Source organism: Rhinoraja longicauda, chromosome 2, assembly GCF_053455715.1.
Source record: "Rhinoraja longicauda isolate Sanriku21f chromosome 2, sRhiLon1.1, whole genome shotgun sequence".
NCBI classification, from domain to species: Eukaryota; Metazoa; Chordata; class Chondrichthyes; order Rajiformes; family Arhynchobatidae; genus Rhinoraja; species Rhinoraja longicauda.
In genome coordinates, this window is record NC_135954.1 from 92,336,736 (window position 1) to 92,351,582 (window position 14,847).

The following is a 14,847-nucleotide window of genomic DNA, read 5'->3' on the forward strand; positions in this document are numbered from 1 at the left end:
ATCAAATATTGGAGGGCATTTTTTTAGGGTGAGAGGGGAAATGTTTAAAGGAGATTTACAGGTAAGGTTTTTTTTACACAGCGTGGTAGGTGCCTGGAAAGCGCTGCTAGGGGAAGTTGTAGAAACAATGCTGATAACATTTAAGAGGCATTTAGACGGGCAAGTGTACAAACATTGAATGGAGAGGCATCAACCATATGCAGACAGAAGGCATTAGTTTGAAGTTACATCACAGTCAACACGGACATCATGGCTGAACGCCCTCTGCTATCCTTTTCTATGTTTTATGTTAGACTGAGACTTGCCTGATCTCATTCTTAATTCTACAAAATTATACTGCATTGATATGTCTGTTTAGTACCTGCTAAGGAAAGTACAGTGGTTCCATTTCAAAAATACGCGATAAGTGCACACCTGTGGTATATTCATTTCATAACACAATAGTCTCTACGTTTTGTATGGAAACTAAAGATTTTATCACACTTCAGGAAATGGAAGAACCATAAAATAAGTTCTGCTGCAAGCAAAAAGGACATTTTCCAAAATAGCAGCAATTGAAAGGTCTCTGCGGATCAATTTCAGTAGTGCAACTTTTTAATGTAAAACTCTTGCTCTGTGGCGTTCATTGTGTTATCCATTTTCAGGAAGTGTTTCTAACATAGCAATGGAAGGTTTTGAAGTTGGAGTCAGAAGGGTGACTGAAATACGAACGCCAAGTTTAGGATACAGGATCCAAAGAAGCAGAGCTAAAAAAGAGTGAGTACTAAGTCTCCTGATTGCCCCATATCCTTTGTGAAGTTTGCATTAATAAAGGATGGCAAGACAGGTGCTAAAAAAATCCAGCCTTTGATATATTGATGTATTGTAGATCAAAATCTTACTGCAAATATCCACAGATTAACGTCTCACTGCAGTTGTCCACAAGTATCCATATCTTTGATTCTTAGTTACGAATGACTTGATTTAAGAAATATGACTTTCTGCAAATTCTCTCATAAATGTTTATGGCATTTTAAAGCTAGTAGTAATATTAAACTGTTTTATGATATTCATTAATAATTATATATAGCATATATCCGGTTAATTTAACGATGGGCAATATTAGAGTGATTATCAAATAAAATAAAGAATTATTGCAAGTGTACTTATAGTGTTATAATTATGGGTTACTATGGAAAACAGATGTTTCTGATTTACAGAAAAGTCACCTTATGGTAATTTCTCAGTAACTGAAATCTTATTTAACTCTGGAACTGCTTGTAACTTCCTCAGTTGAAACCAGATCCCTTTTTATCTTAAAGTTGGTTCTTTGTCCTCTTCGCACTTGCAGTGTGCTTACAGTGTGGACACACTAGACAATTGTGTCATATTTACATTCACTGCCAATCACAGAGCAAAGACCAAATAGGCAAATTATCACAGGCCACGAAAGAGAAATCCACTCCTTTCAAAAATTAGAACATTTTCAGATCTTTATTTCCACTGATCGAAGTGACTATACACAGGACAATTGGTCCATTTAGGGAAACAAATATAATGAAGAAACCAGATGCTGGAATCTTGTGCAAAATACAAAGTACTGGAGTAACTGTGAAGAAAAGTGATGTCTCGATTCGGGACCCTTCCTCAGACTGACTGTAGGGGAAATAAGATCGTTGATAGGCTGTTCTGTTTAATTATAACAGTTGATAAATTCCAGTCAGCAATTATTGAGTGGCACAGAATCATACAGCACAGAAATAAGCCTTTGGCCCAACTCGTCAATGCCAACCAAGATGCCCAAACTAAGCTCGAACCATTTGCCTGCATTAGGCTCATATCCATCGAAACCTTTACATGTACCCATCCAAGTGTCTTTTAAATGTTGTTATAGTACCTTCCTCAACTACCTTGTCTGGCAGTTTGTTCCGTATACCCACCACCCTCTAAGAAAAAATTGGTGCCTCTCAGGTTCGTATTAAATCTTGCCCCTCTCACTTTAAACATAAGTCCTCCCGTTTGCGATTCCCCACCCTGGGTAAAAGACTGCTCTGGATGAGTAGTATTTAGGACCATCCTAAGACTGCAAAACCTGCTATGTCCGATCTTGCTTTATTGACATTCTCAGAGGTTTTCTTTTTTAAAAAAATTAATTACCTTTGAGCAACTTGACATGGAATTGGATCTGAGAGGCAGGAGAACAGGAAACTGGCAATTGAAGATGGCAAGAGGCCAAACAAATATGAGATTAGAAACTGTCAGTGATACAAGTTAGAGACTATCATAGAAATAGTACGGGTAGCAGTGTGTAGCCAATTAAAGAAAGGGACTCACTTGAGTAGCAGCTTTCATGAGGGATGTGATTTCAATGCTTCAGTGTTTAAATGCATTGAAATGTTGTATTGTACCGTATTATTATCTTAAAATGAATATTGTTTCTGGTTGTTCCTTCAGAAGTCAAGAAGCACATTGGTCAGAGTTCAGAAGTGCAAGTATAAATAATAAACCAAAGAGAAAATCTGTAACATTCTCAAATGTCATCTCAAACGATAAAAGTAGAACGTCTCCATCAGCTGAAATATATAGTTTGCACATGGGCAACGGAAGAGATGGTGAAGAGAAGGATAAACCTGCCTGTTCAAATAAAGAAGAAACAATAGTGATCTCAGAAATGAAAGAAACTGTTCAATTTCCGACTGGACATGAAAACCAAGAAGTGGGGATGACTTCAAATAAATTTGCAGATTCTCTGCCGGCATGCATGGATGTGCCACAAGATAATTGGGGAGTGACAGAGAGATTTGATATTGCAGGACAGATGAAGCCAATTGAACTTGATAAACCTATTAAATCAGATACACCAGACTTTCAAACCATTTGGGACCAAGCCAGCACTGTTGATATTCAGACCAAGCCTCTGAAAGGTTAGTCACTTTACAGGCTAGTTCACAGGATGCTAAACTTTGAAGCAAAATATTTTAAATGTTAACAAAACAGGTAAATTAGAACAGAACAGCACAGCACGGGAACAGGCTTTGCAGCCCACAATGCCTATGCTAACCATGATGACTTTCCAAACTAATCCTTTCTGCCTGCACAGGGTCTGCATACTTTACTTCCTGAGGGACTATTCATTTGTCTGTCTAAATGCCATTTAAACGTTACTGTTATTTCTGCTTCCGTCTCCACCCTCCCCCGCCCCCACCCACCCCATCCCCACCCACTGCCACGTAGTCCAGGCATCTACTACTTTCTTTGTGTAAAATAAACTTGGCTTGCACATCTTTACAATTTCCCCCTCTTGGTATTGGTAAACAAAGTTATACCCTCTAGTATTTGACATTTCCACCCTGGGAAAAGGTTCTTATAAACCTTATCTGTGCCTCTCATAATTATATAATTCTGTCAGATCTCCCCTCAGCCTTTGCCGCTCCAGACAAAATAATCAAAAGTTGTCCTCTCATAATTAAGTGGGTGCACGTGCCACATAAATAGTGCTAGATGTATAGATGTATATGCTCCATTACAGGTGCAGACGATGAATTGATTGGCACTTTCTTACTTTTGATTCTCATAAATTTAATTATTCTCCAACACAGATCTGCAGAATGAGAACATTCAAAATGTTACCATGAAGAGACTACGTGAAATACGGTTCAGCCCAACCACTTTCAAGCGAAGAAATCTTTCAGCTAGTGATCTAACAGAGCAAATTTCTTTCTCAAGGTAACCCACTCCAGGAGTTACACTTTGAAACAAAAGATATTGCAAGTGGTCATCCTTTAAACAAATGAATTCATTTATTCACAAAATGCTGGAGTAACTCAGCAGGTCAGGCAGCACCTCGGGAGAGAAGGAATGATTCATAATGTTTGGGACAAAGACCCATCATTCCTTCTCTCCCGAGATGCTGTCTGACCTGCTGAGTTACTCCAGCATTTTGTGAATAAATACCTTCGATTTGTACCAGCATCTGCAGTTATCTTCTTATACTTCTTATACTAAATGAATTCATTTGCTCTTATCAAAACTTTAAAGTTGTGTCCACCTTGTATGAATGTGAAAAAATAATTGTAGTTATTAGCATAACACAAAAGTAATGTCAAAAGACATGATTAGTCAGTTTAAAAGCTGGTTGATTCTTGAAGTTTTTACTTTTATTTGCAAGCTATCATAATTTAGTATCTATGTGAAGTTTTGTCAAATTGAAGTCAAATTAAGTTTATTGTCATATTCATAAGTATAGTGTGATACAGCTACAATGAAATATATTGCTTGCAGCAACATCACAGGCACATAAACTCAGACAACACACAAAAGTGAGAATACAAAAATATAATTAGAAAGAAAAAACAAGTCCATGGTGAACCATTGTCAAGGTAGGTTTAGGGTTGATTCACCAACCCGATAGCTGTAGAAAAATAACTGTCCCCAAAACTGGGGATGTGGGACTTACGGTCAATGGTAGCAGTGAGAAGCTACCATCGACTTCAGGTCGAAGGTAGCTGTTGTACTATTCTACATTTTCCTTGATCTCCATCCCCTTTGTCGTGGTTTCACACCATATATTTCCTTATCTTTGTATCTCCCTTTCCCCTGACATCATTCTGAAGAAGCGTCTTGACCCAAAACGTCACCCTTTTTTCTCTGCAGAGATGCTGTCTGTCCCGCTGAGTTACACCGGCTTTTTGTATCTATCTGCAGTTTAAACCAGCATCTGCAGTTCCTTCCTACATGTGATATTTTACGTATTCAGTGATGGATTCCAACATTTTACTGAGAAGGTTGTCAGTCAGGTTGACTTGTCTATCTTCCATATTTTGTTCTCTTCCTCTCTTAATTAGAGATGTTACCTTTGCTACATTCCAATGTGCTGGGACCTCTCCACAATATAGAGAACATTAGAAGATCATCACCAATGCAACAGCTAGCTCTGTAACATTGGGACGCAGACTTTCAGATCTAGAAGATTTGCTGAGCTTTAGTCCCCTTTATTTCTCCAGTATAAATGAATTCAAAGTACTTGAATTTACAAATTCTAAATCTACATTACTAATTCTAAATGTGCATACTAATTGTTGAACATATTTTATTCCCTTTTAAATATGGAAATATCATTACTGTAAATTTAACAGACACTTTTTTTTCACTATCTTTGACAAGAATTGTAAGTAAGGGAGCTGAATGCAGGGCTGAAGATATCCCCATGTTGCCTGATAATCAAAGGCACAAGCTACATATGGAGCCACATGAGAGTTACCACATTGATTTGACTGCACAAGAGAATGCAGGTGATGTGAATAAAGCATGACACTGGACCATTAAAATACTGAATCACCTTCAATACTAACCAACTATTGCTTGCTCTGATGTACAGTGCCCTCCATAATGTTTGGGACAAAGACCCATCATTTATTTATTTCCCTCTGTACTCCACAATTTGAGATTTGTCATAGAAAAAAATCACGTGGTTAAAGTGCACATTGTCAGATTTTATTAAAGGCCATTTTTATACATTTTGGTTTCACCATGTAGAAATTACAGCAGTGTTTATACATAGTCCCCCCATTTCAGGGCACTATAATGTTTGGGACACATCAATATTGTGTAAATGAAAGTAGTCATGTTTCATATTTTGTTGCATATCCTTTGCATGCAATGACTGCTTGTAGTCTGCGATTCATGGACATCACCGGTTGCTGGGTGTCTTCTCTGGTGATGCTCTGCCAGGCCTGTATTGCAGCCATCTTTAGCTTATGCTTGTTTTGGGGGCCAAGTCCCCTTTACTTTTCTCTTCAGCATATAAAAGGCATGCTCAATTGGGTTCAGATCGCGTGATTGACCATTTTTTAGCTTTGAAAAACTCCTTCGTTGCTTTAGCAGTATGTTTGGGATCATTGTCTTGCTGTAGAATGAACCGCCGGCCAATGAGTTTTGAGGCATTTGTTTGAACTGGAGCAGTTAGGATGTGTCTATACACTTCAGAATTCATTATGCTACTACCAACAGCAGTTGTATCATCAATGAAGATAAGCGAACCAGTACTTTCAGCAGCCATACATGCCCAGGCCATACCACCTCCAACACTGTGTTTCTTAGATGAGGTGGTATGCTTTGAATCTTGGGCAGTTCCTTCTCTCCTCCATACTTTGCTCTTGCCATCACTCTGATATAAGTTAATCTTCGTCTCATCTGTCCACAATACCTTTTTCCAGAACTGTGGTTGCTCTTTTAAATACTTCTTGGCAAACTGTAACCTGGCTATCCTTTTTTTGTGGCTAACCAGTGCTTTGCATCTTGCAGTGTAGCCTCTGTATTTCTGTTCATGGTCTTTTGCGGACAGTGGTCATTGACAAATCCCCTCCTGACTCCAGAAGAGTTTTTCTGAAATGTCAGACAGGTGTTTGGGGATTTTTCTTTATTATAGAGAGAATTCTTCTGTCATCAGCTGTGGAGGTCTTCCTTGGCCTGCCAGTCCCTTTGTGATTAGTAAGCTCAACAGTGCTCTCTTCTTAATGATGTTCCAAACAGTTGATTTTGGTAAGCCTAAGATTTGGCTGATGTCTCCAACAGTTTTATTCTTGTTTCTCAGTCTCATAATGGTTTCTTTGACTTTCATTGGCACAACTTTAGTCCTCATGTTGATAAACAGTATTAAACGTTTCCAAAGGTGATGGAAAGACTGGAGGAAAGACTAGATGCTGAGAGCTCTCTTACATCTTCTCTTACACCTTCATGAATGAAGCAATTAAACACACCCGAGCAATTACAAACACCTGGGAAGCTATGTGTCCCAAACATTATGGTGCCCTGAAATAGGGGGACTATGTATAAACACAGCTGTAATTTCTACATGGTGAAACCAAAATGTATAAAAATGGGCTTTAATAAAATCTGACAATGTGCACACTTCAACCACATGTGATTTTTTTATATTACAAATCTCAAATTATGGAGTACAGAGGCCAATAAATAAATGATGGGTCTTTGTCCCAAACATTATGGAGGGCACTGTATAATTGATGTGCTGGAGTAAAGAATAACTGAAATTACTGGGCAAAATGCTAAACCGGTCGGTATTTAAGGTTTTTGTGCTCACTTTAGAAAGGAAAATAATTCATAATTACACACAAATCTCTACTGCTGGTGGAACAAAGAACAAATTGCTGGAGGAACTCAGCAGGTCAAGCAGCATTTGAGGAGACAAAGGGATTGTTGATGTTTTGAATCGACCCCCTGAATAATGGCTGAAAGTGTAGCAGGGACATAGACTGTATAATGAGGGGGGGGTGGTGGTAAGGCAGGAGCTGAACGCCAATAGAAACATTTGAAATTTGAAACATTCTAAATGTCTAGGAAACATTTAGACACGTACATGGACAAGGTAGGTTTAGAGGGATATAGGCCAAAAACAGGCAGGTAGGACTAGTGTAGGCGTGGGGCATGTTGGTCGGCATGGGCAAGTTGGGCTGAAGGGCCTGTCTGCACACTGTATGACTATAGGTGGAACCAGGTGAGAGGGGAATGTTGGGCAGATGGAGCCAGGTTGCGGAATTGGAGGTGGGAGTCAGTGGATGGTGGGTAAATGGTAGAGACAGATAAGGAGAGTTTAGTTTAGTTTATCATTGTCACGTGTACCTAGGTACAATAAAAAGCTTTTTTGTTGTGTAGTATCCAGTCAGCGAAAAGACTACACATGATTACATGCAGATGTCCACTGTTCACCGGGTAAAGGGAATAATGTTTGGTGTAAGATGAAGGATAGTAAAATCCGATTAAAGTTAGTCCGTATGTCTCTGAAAGGGTAGATGGTCGGTCAGGATTGCTCTTTAGTTGGTGATAGGATGGTTCAGTTGCCTGATAATTTCTTGAGCCAAAAGGTGGTGAATCTGTGGAATTCATTGCTACAAATGGCTGTGGAAGCCAAGTCTTTGGATATTTTTAAAGCGGAGATTAATAGGTTCTTGTTTAGTGAGGGTGTCAAAGGTTGCGGAAAGAAGGCAAGAGAATGGGGTTGAGAGGAAAAGATAGATCAGCCTTGATTGAACAGTTGAGTAGATTTGATGGGCCAAATGGCTTAATTCTGCTCCGATGTTGCATGAACTTGTGAGAGAGAAAGGTACACAAAAATACTCAGACAGGGTTAAATAAAGAAGGGAATTAAAAGATATTGCTATTGTAACAAATTTGTGCAGAGTGGCCTATCACTATATTGTGCTTCGTATATAAGTAATCTTTTAGTTATTTATTCATTCACAGGATGTGAATGTCACAGACAGTTTTGTTTACCACAAATGTACTTCAGTCATTAACTATTACATTTGTCATATTAATATATAGTATGACATTCAATCATATTATTGTTTCAGAACATATATTTTGATATTTGCGTCACAAGATTTATCATTCATTTGTTTTCAAGCTAAAATAAAATACAACACTTCACTGTATTAAAAGCCATCAACCATTCCTCAGGCCACCTGGCCGATCGATCAAGATCCTGCTGCAATTTTCGACAACAGTATCACTATCTACAATACTACCAATTTTAGTGTCATCTGCAAAATTACAAATAATGCCTTGCACATTCTCATCCAAATTATTGATAGAGATGACAAACAGCAATGGGCACAGCACCGAACCCTTGGAAAGCAACCTTCCACCATCACCCTCTGCTTCATTCCATGAAGCCAATTTTCTATCCATTCAGCTATCTCTTCTTGGATCTCACCTTCCAGAGCAGCCTACCATGCAGATCCTCCTATTGCTCTTCTAAAGGTAAATGAATGTAACCCCAAACTGCTCAAGTTTTCTCCAGGAAAGGGGATTAGTTTGAATATGGTTTTTTTGGTCAGCATAGGTTGAATAGATGTAAATGTCCATGATTCTGTTCTGCATCTCAAAATGTAGCCTTCCTTTTCCACCAAATATAAATTTAAAAAACATTGGATTGGATACCTGGCCATCTCTTTGTCTTTCTTTTTATATTGTCTTTGGTTTGTTAATATCAATCCATATTGACAAACCTCTGTTTACCAAAGGGCAATTATAGTTGAAATTACAATTAACATGTTTCTCACATTGTCCATATTCTGCCTTCTTTTCTCAAAAAGCAGAAATATGCTCCTTCATTCAGTACTTTTTAACATGTTTATGCATTTCCACCAACAACTGTGAATTTTATTTTCAAATAAAAACTCATCTTCTGGTAGTAAATTATTTTTTATTTTCTTGGGAAATACCATTGCAATTCAGAAACAAGAGACAAAAGAGAATGCTCCAAAGAGAAGGTAGAAGAGAGAAGAAAACTGCATTACCATTATGAAGTTAAAGAGGAAATTGGAAGGTAAACATGTCTGTTTATTAATCCTGCTTTATCTATATATTACTAAAACTCTCATCTTGTATATTGGTTTGTTTGTACATGTATATATTTGATTGCATATTTGTACGTACCCAAAATACAGCCAAAACGGTACACGATAGCGCAACAATTTTATGACCACCTTACTCACAATTGGCCTGCGATTCAAATGCTTGTTATATTTTAAAAGTCATTTACTTTTTAAACTTTAAAAATCACTTTTTTAAACTTTACTAAATAAATCCCTTTTCCACTTTCCCTGCCCATCAGCCATACCTGCGCAGTTATACCTCCATGTTCAGCGTCACAATGGGAACCCAACGGGTCTGTGCCTGCGCAGTTGGGGCCTGTTGATCTAATACTTACATAAGATGGCCGCCGGATCCGCGCATGTGCAGAACCCAATGGGGCCCGTTGATCTAATACAGATGCTCCCCGACTTTCAATGCTTCGACTTACAATATTTCAACTTTGCGATGGTGCAAACGGCAGTGACCTGGGGGGTTGAGGGGGGGTGGAGTGGGTGAGTAGGGGGTGCTAGACCAATGCAGGCGAGGTTTGGAGGAGTTTTACAGGGGGGTGAGGGAATGAGGGGGGATGGAGTGGGTGGGGGGGGGAGAGAAGAGGGGGAGGAGAGGATGCTGCACCAATGCAGGAGAGGTTTGGGCCCAACGGGTTCACTTGGTCTAGTAGAAAATATATTACTAAAACTCTCATCTTGTTTGGATGTCGGTATGTGAGTTCCCGAAATACAGCCAAAACAGTACACGGTAGCACAACAATTTTAGGCCCAACTTACTCACCATTCGCCTGCGGTGCGCATTGATCAAGTTTCGTTACATTTTAAAAGTGTTTAACTTAATAAATGTTAATAAGTGCACTCCCCCTACCCGGCGTACCCCCGTGCGTGACCTTCCTCCCTTGGTGCAGTGCGGTGGCAGAGGGTCAAAGAAGATGGTAGCCAGCAGGACGAACATGCGGCAGCGCCTTGCAGCCGCTCTCCTGCTGCTGGCCGCCACGATGGCAGCCCGGGGTTGGGGTGAGTGGCCCTTTTCCTCTCCCCCCTCGCCCGCCCCTGGCCCCGGGGGAGACTCCCTGGCCGGCAACAGGTCCACGGGTCGTCTGTTGGGGGAGGGTTGCCAGGCCCGCAGGAGAGGTTTAGACCCAAAGGGTCCACGGGTCGTCTATTGGTAAATAAATTATTCTGTTCAGCAGATTACTAATAAATAATATTGATCATAAAATCAATCTGGATTATTGCTGCAATTTTGCATGAAGGTGCTGTGTAATTGCAACAAGTCCCAAATCACTCAAGTTACTCACTATGGTTTGGTTGGTTGAGGATGTTAATGATGCTCCTCCTCAGTAAAATAGCTGAACAGCAAAATTAATAAGCTTGATTGCCTTACAAAAACCATCTCTACCTCAATGATGAACTCTTAAAATCATTAAATAAATTGTATGTCAGTGAAAAATCAGAGGGACGTGGCTAATGATGTAGTAACAAGGTTCTGACAGAGGGTTGCTTATGATTACCCTTTCTCCATTGTTGATGGCAGAGAACAATTAAGTAAACCAAGATTCAAGCATTATTGCAAGCAAGCAAGTAATTCAAGCAAGTATTAATGTAAATTTTAAGGTTTTTCACAAAATAGGTCAAATGAAATAACTAATTATTTGAAAGTCTATCAATACGGAAGTACAACTGCGGTTGACCATTCTAAACCTAAATATTTACTCTGGCAATGGTAAATGCTTGTGTCTAGCATTTGTTACTTTTTTACCGTTTTCTAACATTATTTTTCCCTTTACTATGTGGAACTGTTCATAAAAAATGAGGAGATATGTGTAGGTGTTGTTGACATCAAAACAGACATTGATGTCAACAGCACAACTTCTACAACACCTTTTAAAACTTCAATGTACACCAAACCTTTATATCCTGTTATCTTCATTTGAGGTGTTGCTGTTGAAATATGGGAAACCATTGGCCAATTTTTACATAGCAACATCTTAAAAAACATAATGGGGTTATTGACCATTTTTTTATTCTGTGACACTGAAGAGGTATAGATATTTCCCAGCCCACGAGGGATTCAAAATGATTCTTCTTCAAAATAGTTCCACTGGATTGTTATCATCCATCTGGTAAAGCCTTGGTTTAACATATATTATATAGAACATGGAGCAGTACAGCACAGGAACCGTGAGGCCCTTCAGCACACAATGTGCCAAACATGATGCCAATCTCCTAAACTAATACCCTCTGCCAGCATGTGAACCATTTCTCTATACTCCCTGCAGGTTTATGTGCCTATCTAAAAGCCTCCTACTTGCCATGATGGTAAGTGCTACCATTACAAAAACTGGCAGAGCTTACCAGGCACCCACCACTCATGAGCAAAAAACTTGCTTGCTCCACACAAGTCCTTTAAACTCTCTCCATCTACCCATAAAGCTATGGTATCCAGTGTTTGATTTTTCTACCCTGGGAAAAAGACTCTGACTATCTACTCTATCTCTGCCTCTCATAATTTTGGAAATTGTATCAAGTCTCCTGTCAGCCTCCAACATTCCAGAGAAAACAGTCCAGGTTTGTCCAATATCTTATAGCGAATACTCTCTCATCCAGACAGTATCCTGGTAAACCTCTTCTGCACCATGTCCAGAGATTCCAAATCCCTCCTGCAATGAGATGACTAGAAATTTACACAATACTCCAAATGTGGCCTGAACCAAACCTGCCTTGCAAATCTCCTTTAAATTTCCCTCCTCTCACCTTAAAGCTATGCCCTCCAGTGTTTGACATTTCCATCCTGGGAAAAAGGTTCTGATTATCTACCTTATCTATGCCAGTCATTTTATATATTTACAACACATCTATTCTAAAAAGGGTATAAAAAATGTAAGGGTATCTGATTAGAAATATTATGTCTGTGTCATTATCTACATCTTATTAATTTCATCCTTGCATGCAGTCTAATTTGTGTGATTTTCATTTGATAAAAATGAAAACTAAATTATCTTTAAGCTTTGCTAATGAATCACCTGATACAGGAAAATCAATATACTTTTTTTTGTTCTAAGAGGTTCATATAGCTTTGTGAAGAGAGTTGTGAATAAGCAGAATGGAACACATTGTGCAGCTAAATGTATTACACTCAGAAGAGGTATCAAGGCTTATGAAGAGCTGGCCATTTTATGCAAACTTAACCATTCAAAGATTGCCTGCCTTCTTGATAAGTTTGAAACAAAAAGAACGCTTGTGTTAGTGCTGGAAATGTATCCTTTATTTGATTGCTTGTTTCCCAATTATGTTTGGATCCATGGATATAGCAAAAAACAGCACAGGAACAGGCCGTTCGGCCCACCATGTCTATGTTGACCATGGTTTTCTTTATAATCCATTTATAGACAATAGACAATAGACAATAGGTGCAGGAGTAGGCCATTCAGCCCTTCGAGCCAGCACCGCCATTCAATGCGATCATGGCTGATCACTGTCAATCAGTACCCCGTTCCTGCCTTCTCCCCATACCCCCTCACTCCGCTATCCTTAAGAGCTCTATCCAGCTCTCTCTTGAAAGCATCCAACGAACTGGCCTCCACTGCCTTCTGAGGCAGAGAATTCCACACCTTCACCACTCTCTGACTGAAAAAGTTCTTCCTCATCTCCGTTCTAAATGGCCTACCCCTTATTCTTAAACTGTGGCCCCTTGTTCTGGACTCCCCCAACATTGGGAACATGTTTCCTGCCTCTAATGTGTCCAATCCCCTAATTGTCTTGTATGTTTCAATAAGATCCCCCCTCATCCTTCTAAATTCCAGTGTATACAAGCCTAATCGCTCCAGCCTTTCAACATACGACAGTCCCGCCATTCCGGGAATTAACCTAGTGAACCTACGCTGCACGCCCTCCATAGCAAGAATATCCTTCCTCAAATTTGGAGACCAAAACTGCACACAGTACTCCAGGTGCGGTCTCACCAGGGCCCGGTACAACTGTAGAAGGACCTCTTTGCTCCTATACTCAACTCCTCTTGTTACGAAGGCCAACATTCCATTGGCTTTCTTCACTGCCTGCTGTACCTGCATGCTTCCTTTCATTGACTGATGCACTAGGACATTCATTTGTGTACTTGTGTACATCACTGAAGAAACACTGGTTGCAAAATCTGGCTGTGTAGCACATGTGGTGAGTGTATTGTGGGTTCTCTGAATCATCTCTGGAGCTAAGATTCATTGCTATTCATTTTCTCACGTAAACACAGAGCATCGTATGCACAGCTGTTTATCCTGTCATGAGTGGCACAGTGGTGCAGCGGTAGAGTCGCTGTTATACAGCGCCAGACACTTGGATTTCATCCTGACTATGGCTGTTGTCTGTACAGAGTTAGCACGGTCTCCCTGTGACCATGTGGGTTTTCTCCTGGTGCTCCGGTTTCCTCCCACATTCCCTCAAAGACATGCAGGTTTATACGTTAATGGGCCTCTGTAAAAATTGTCTCCAATGTGTAGGATGCAAAACTGAGATAACATAGAACATAGTGTTCAGGTGATCATTGGTCGGCACGGACTCGATAGGCCGAAGGGCCTGTTTCCACCCTGTTTCTCTAAACTAAACTAAAATTAAAATTAGAAAATGCAGGATAATCTGCCCAAACAGGCAGGCAGGAACAGGAGAGAAACAGATTTACATTGTAAGTTGACAATCTGTCATTAGAATATTCTGATGAGGGTCAAATATGCTGCTTTACCTGCTGAGTATTTTCAGATTTCAGTTTCTTGCTTTATAACATTTATAGTGTTGGTCAGTTGCTTAAGGTGTGCCGACCCACTAATCTTAATGTAGCAATATTAGAACAAGCTACTATTTTATATATTTTTTAAGCTTCAAAAGCACGTATGACCTATCAGGACTAATGTTACTGTAAACCCCAGTTGATCTCAAAGTGGATAACCTCCAATTTTCCACATTATATTCCATTTCAACTCCCTTCCCACTCAATTTTTTGCAAGCACTTTATGTCTTCCTTGCAACTTACTAATGCATTTATTATCAGCAAATTTGGCTCAATTGCACTCACTGCCTTTTGATGACCCTTTTGTAAATTATTGATATAGATTGTAAATTATTGACCCCCCCCCCCCCCCCACATCCTTGTGTCGCTCAACAAGTAATTAATTGTCAATCCAAAAATGACCCGTTTTAACCCATTTCTGATATCTGGTCAACAAAACCGATACTGCCACAAACAGAGTCATGGAGCTGTACAGCAAACAGCTGAGGCCTTTAATTCATCATGTCCATGCCAACAATACATATTTAAGAAAATATTAGTCATAAGTGGAAAGACTACTGCTTTTATACTCAGAACTAACTAAGATTTGTGAGCAAAAGAACACAAAGTGCTGGAGTAATTCAAGGGGTCAGGCAGTATCTCTGGAGTACATGGATAGGTGAAGTTTCGGGTTGTGACCCTTCTTTTGATTTATGGGGTTGA

At 39.6% G+C, this 14,847-nt stretch overlaps 1 protein-coding gene across 1 annotated transcript in view; it reads left to right on the forward strand.

Moving 5' to 3' along the window:
- obscnb (obscurin, cytoskeletal calmodulin and titin-interacting RhoGEF b) overlaps positions 1–14,847 on the forward strand; it is a 368,207-nt gene that overhangs the window by 312,019 nt on the left and 41,341 nt on the right. The window contains exons 97-102 of the mRNA XM_078423526.1: positions 645–756; positions 2,434–2,903; positions 3,579–3,705; positions 5,143–5,270; positions 9,235–9,325; positions 12,431–12,625. Of these exons, the coding sequence (XP_078279652.1) occupies positions 645–756; positions 2,434–2,903; positions 3,579–3,705; positions 5,143–5,270; positions 9,235–9,325; positions 12,431–12,625 (1,123 nt within the window). The remainder of the gene's footprint in view (positions 1–644; positions 757–2,433; positions 2,904–3,578; positions 3,706–5,142; positions 5,271–9,234; positions 9,326–12,430; positions 12,626–14,847) is intronic.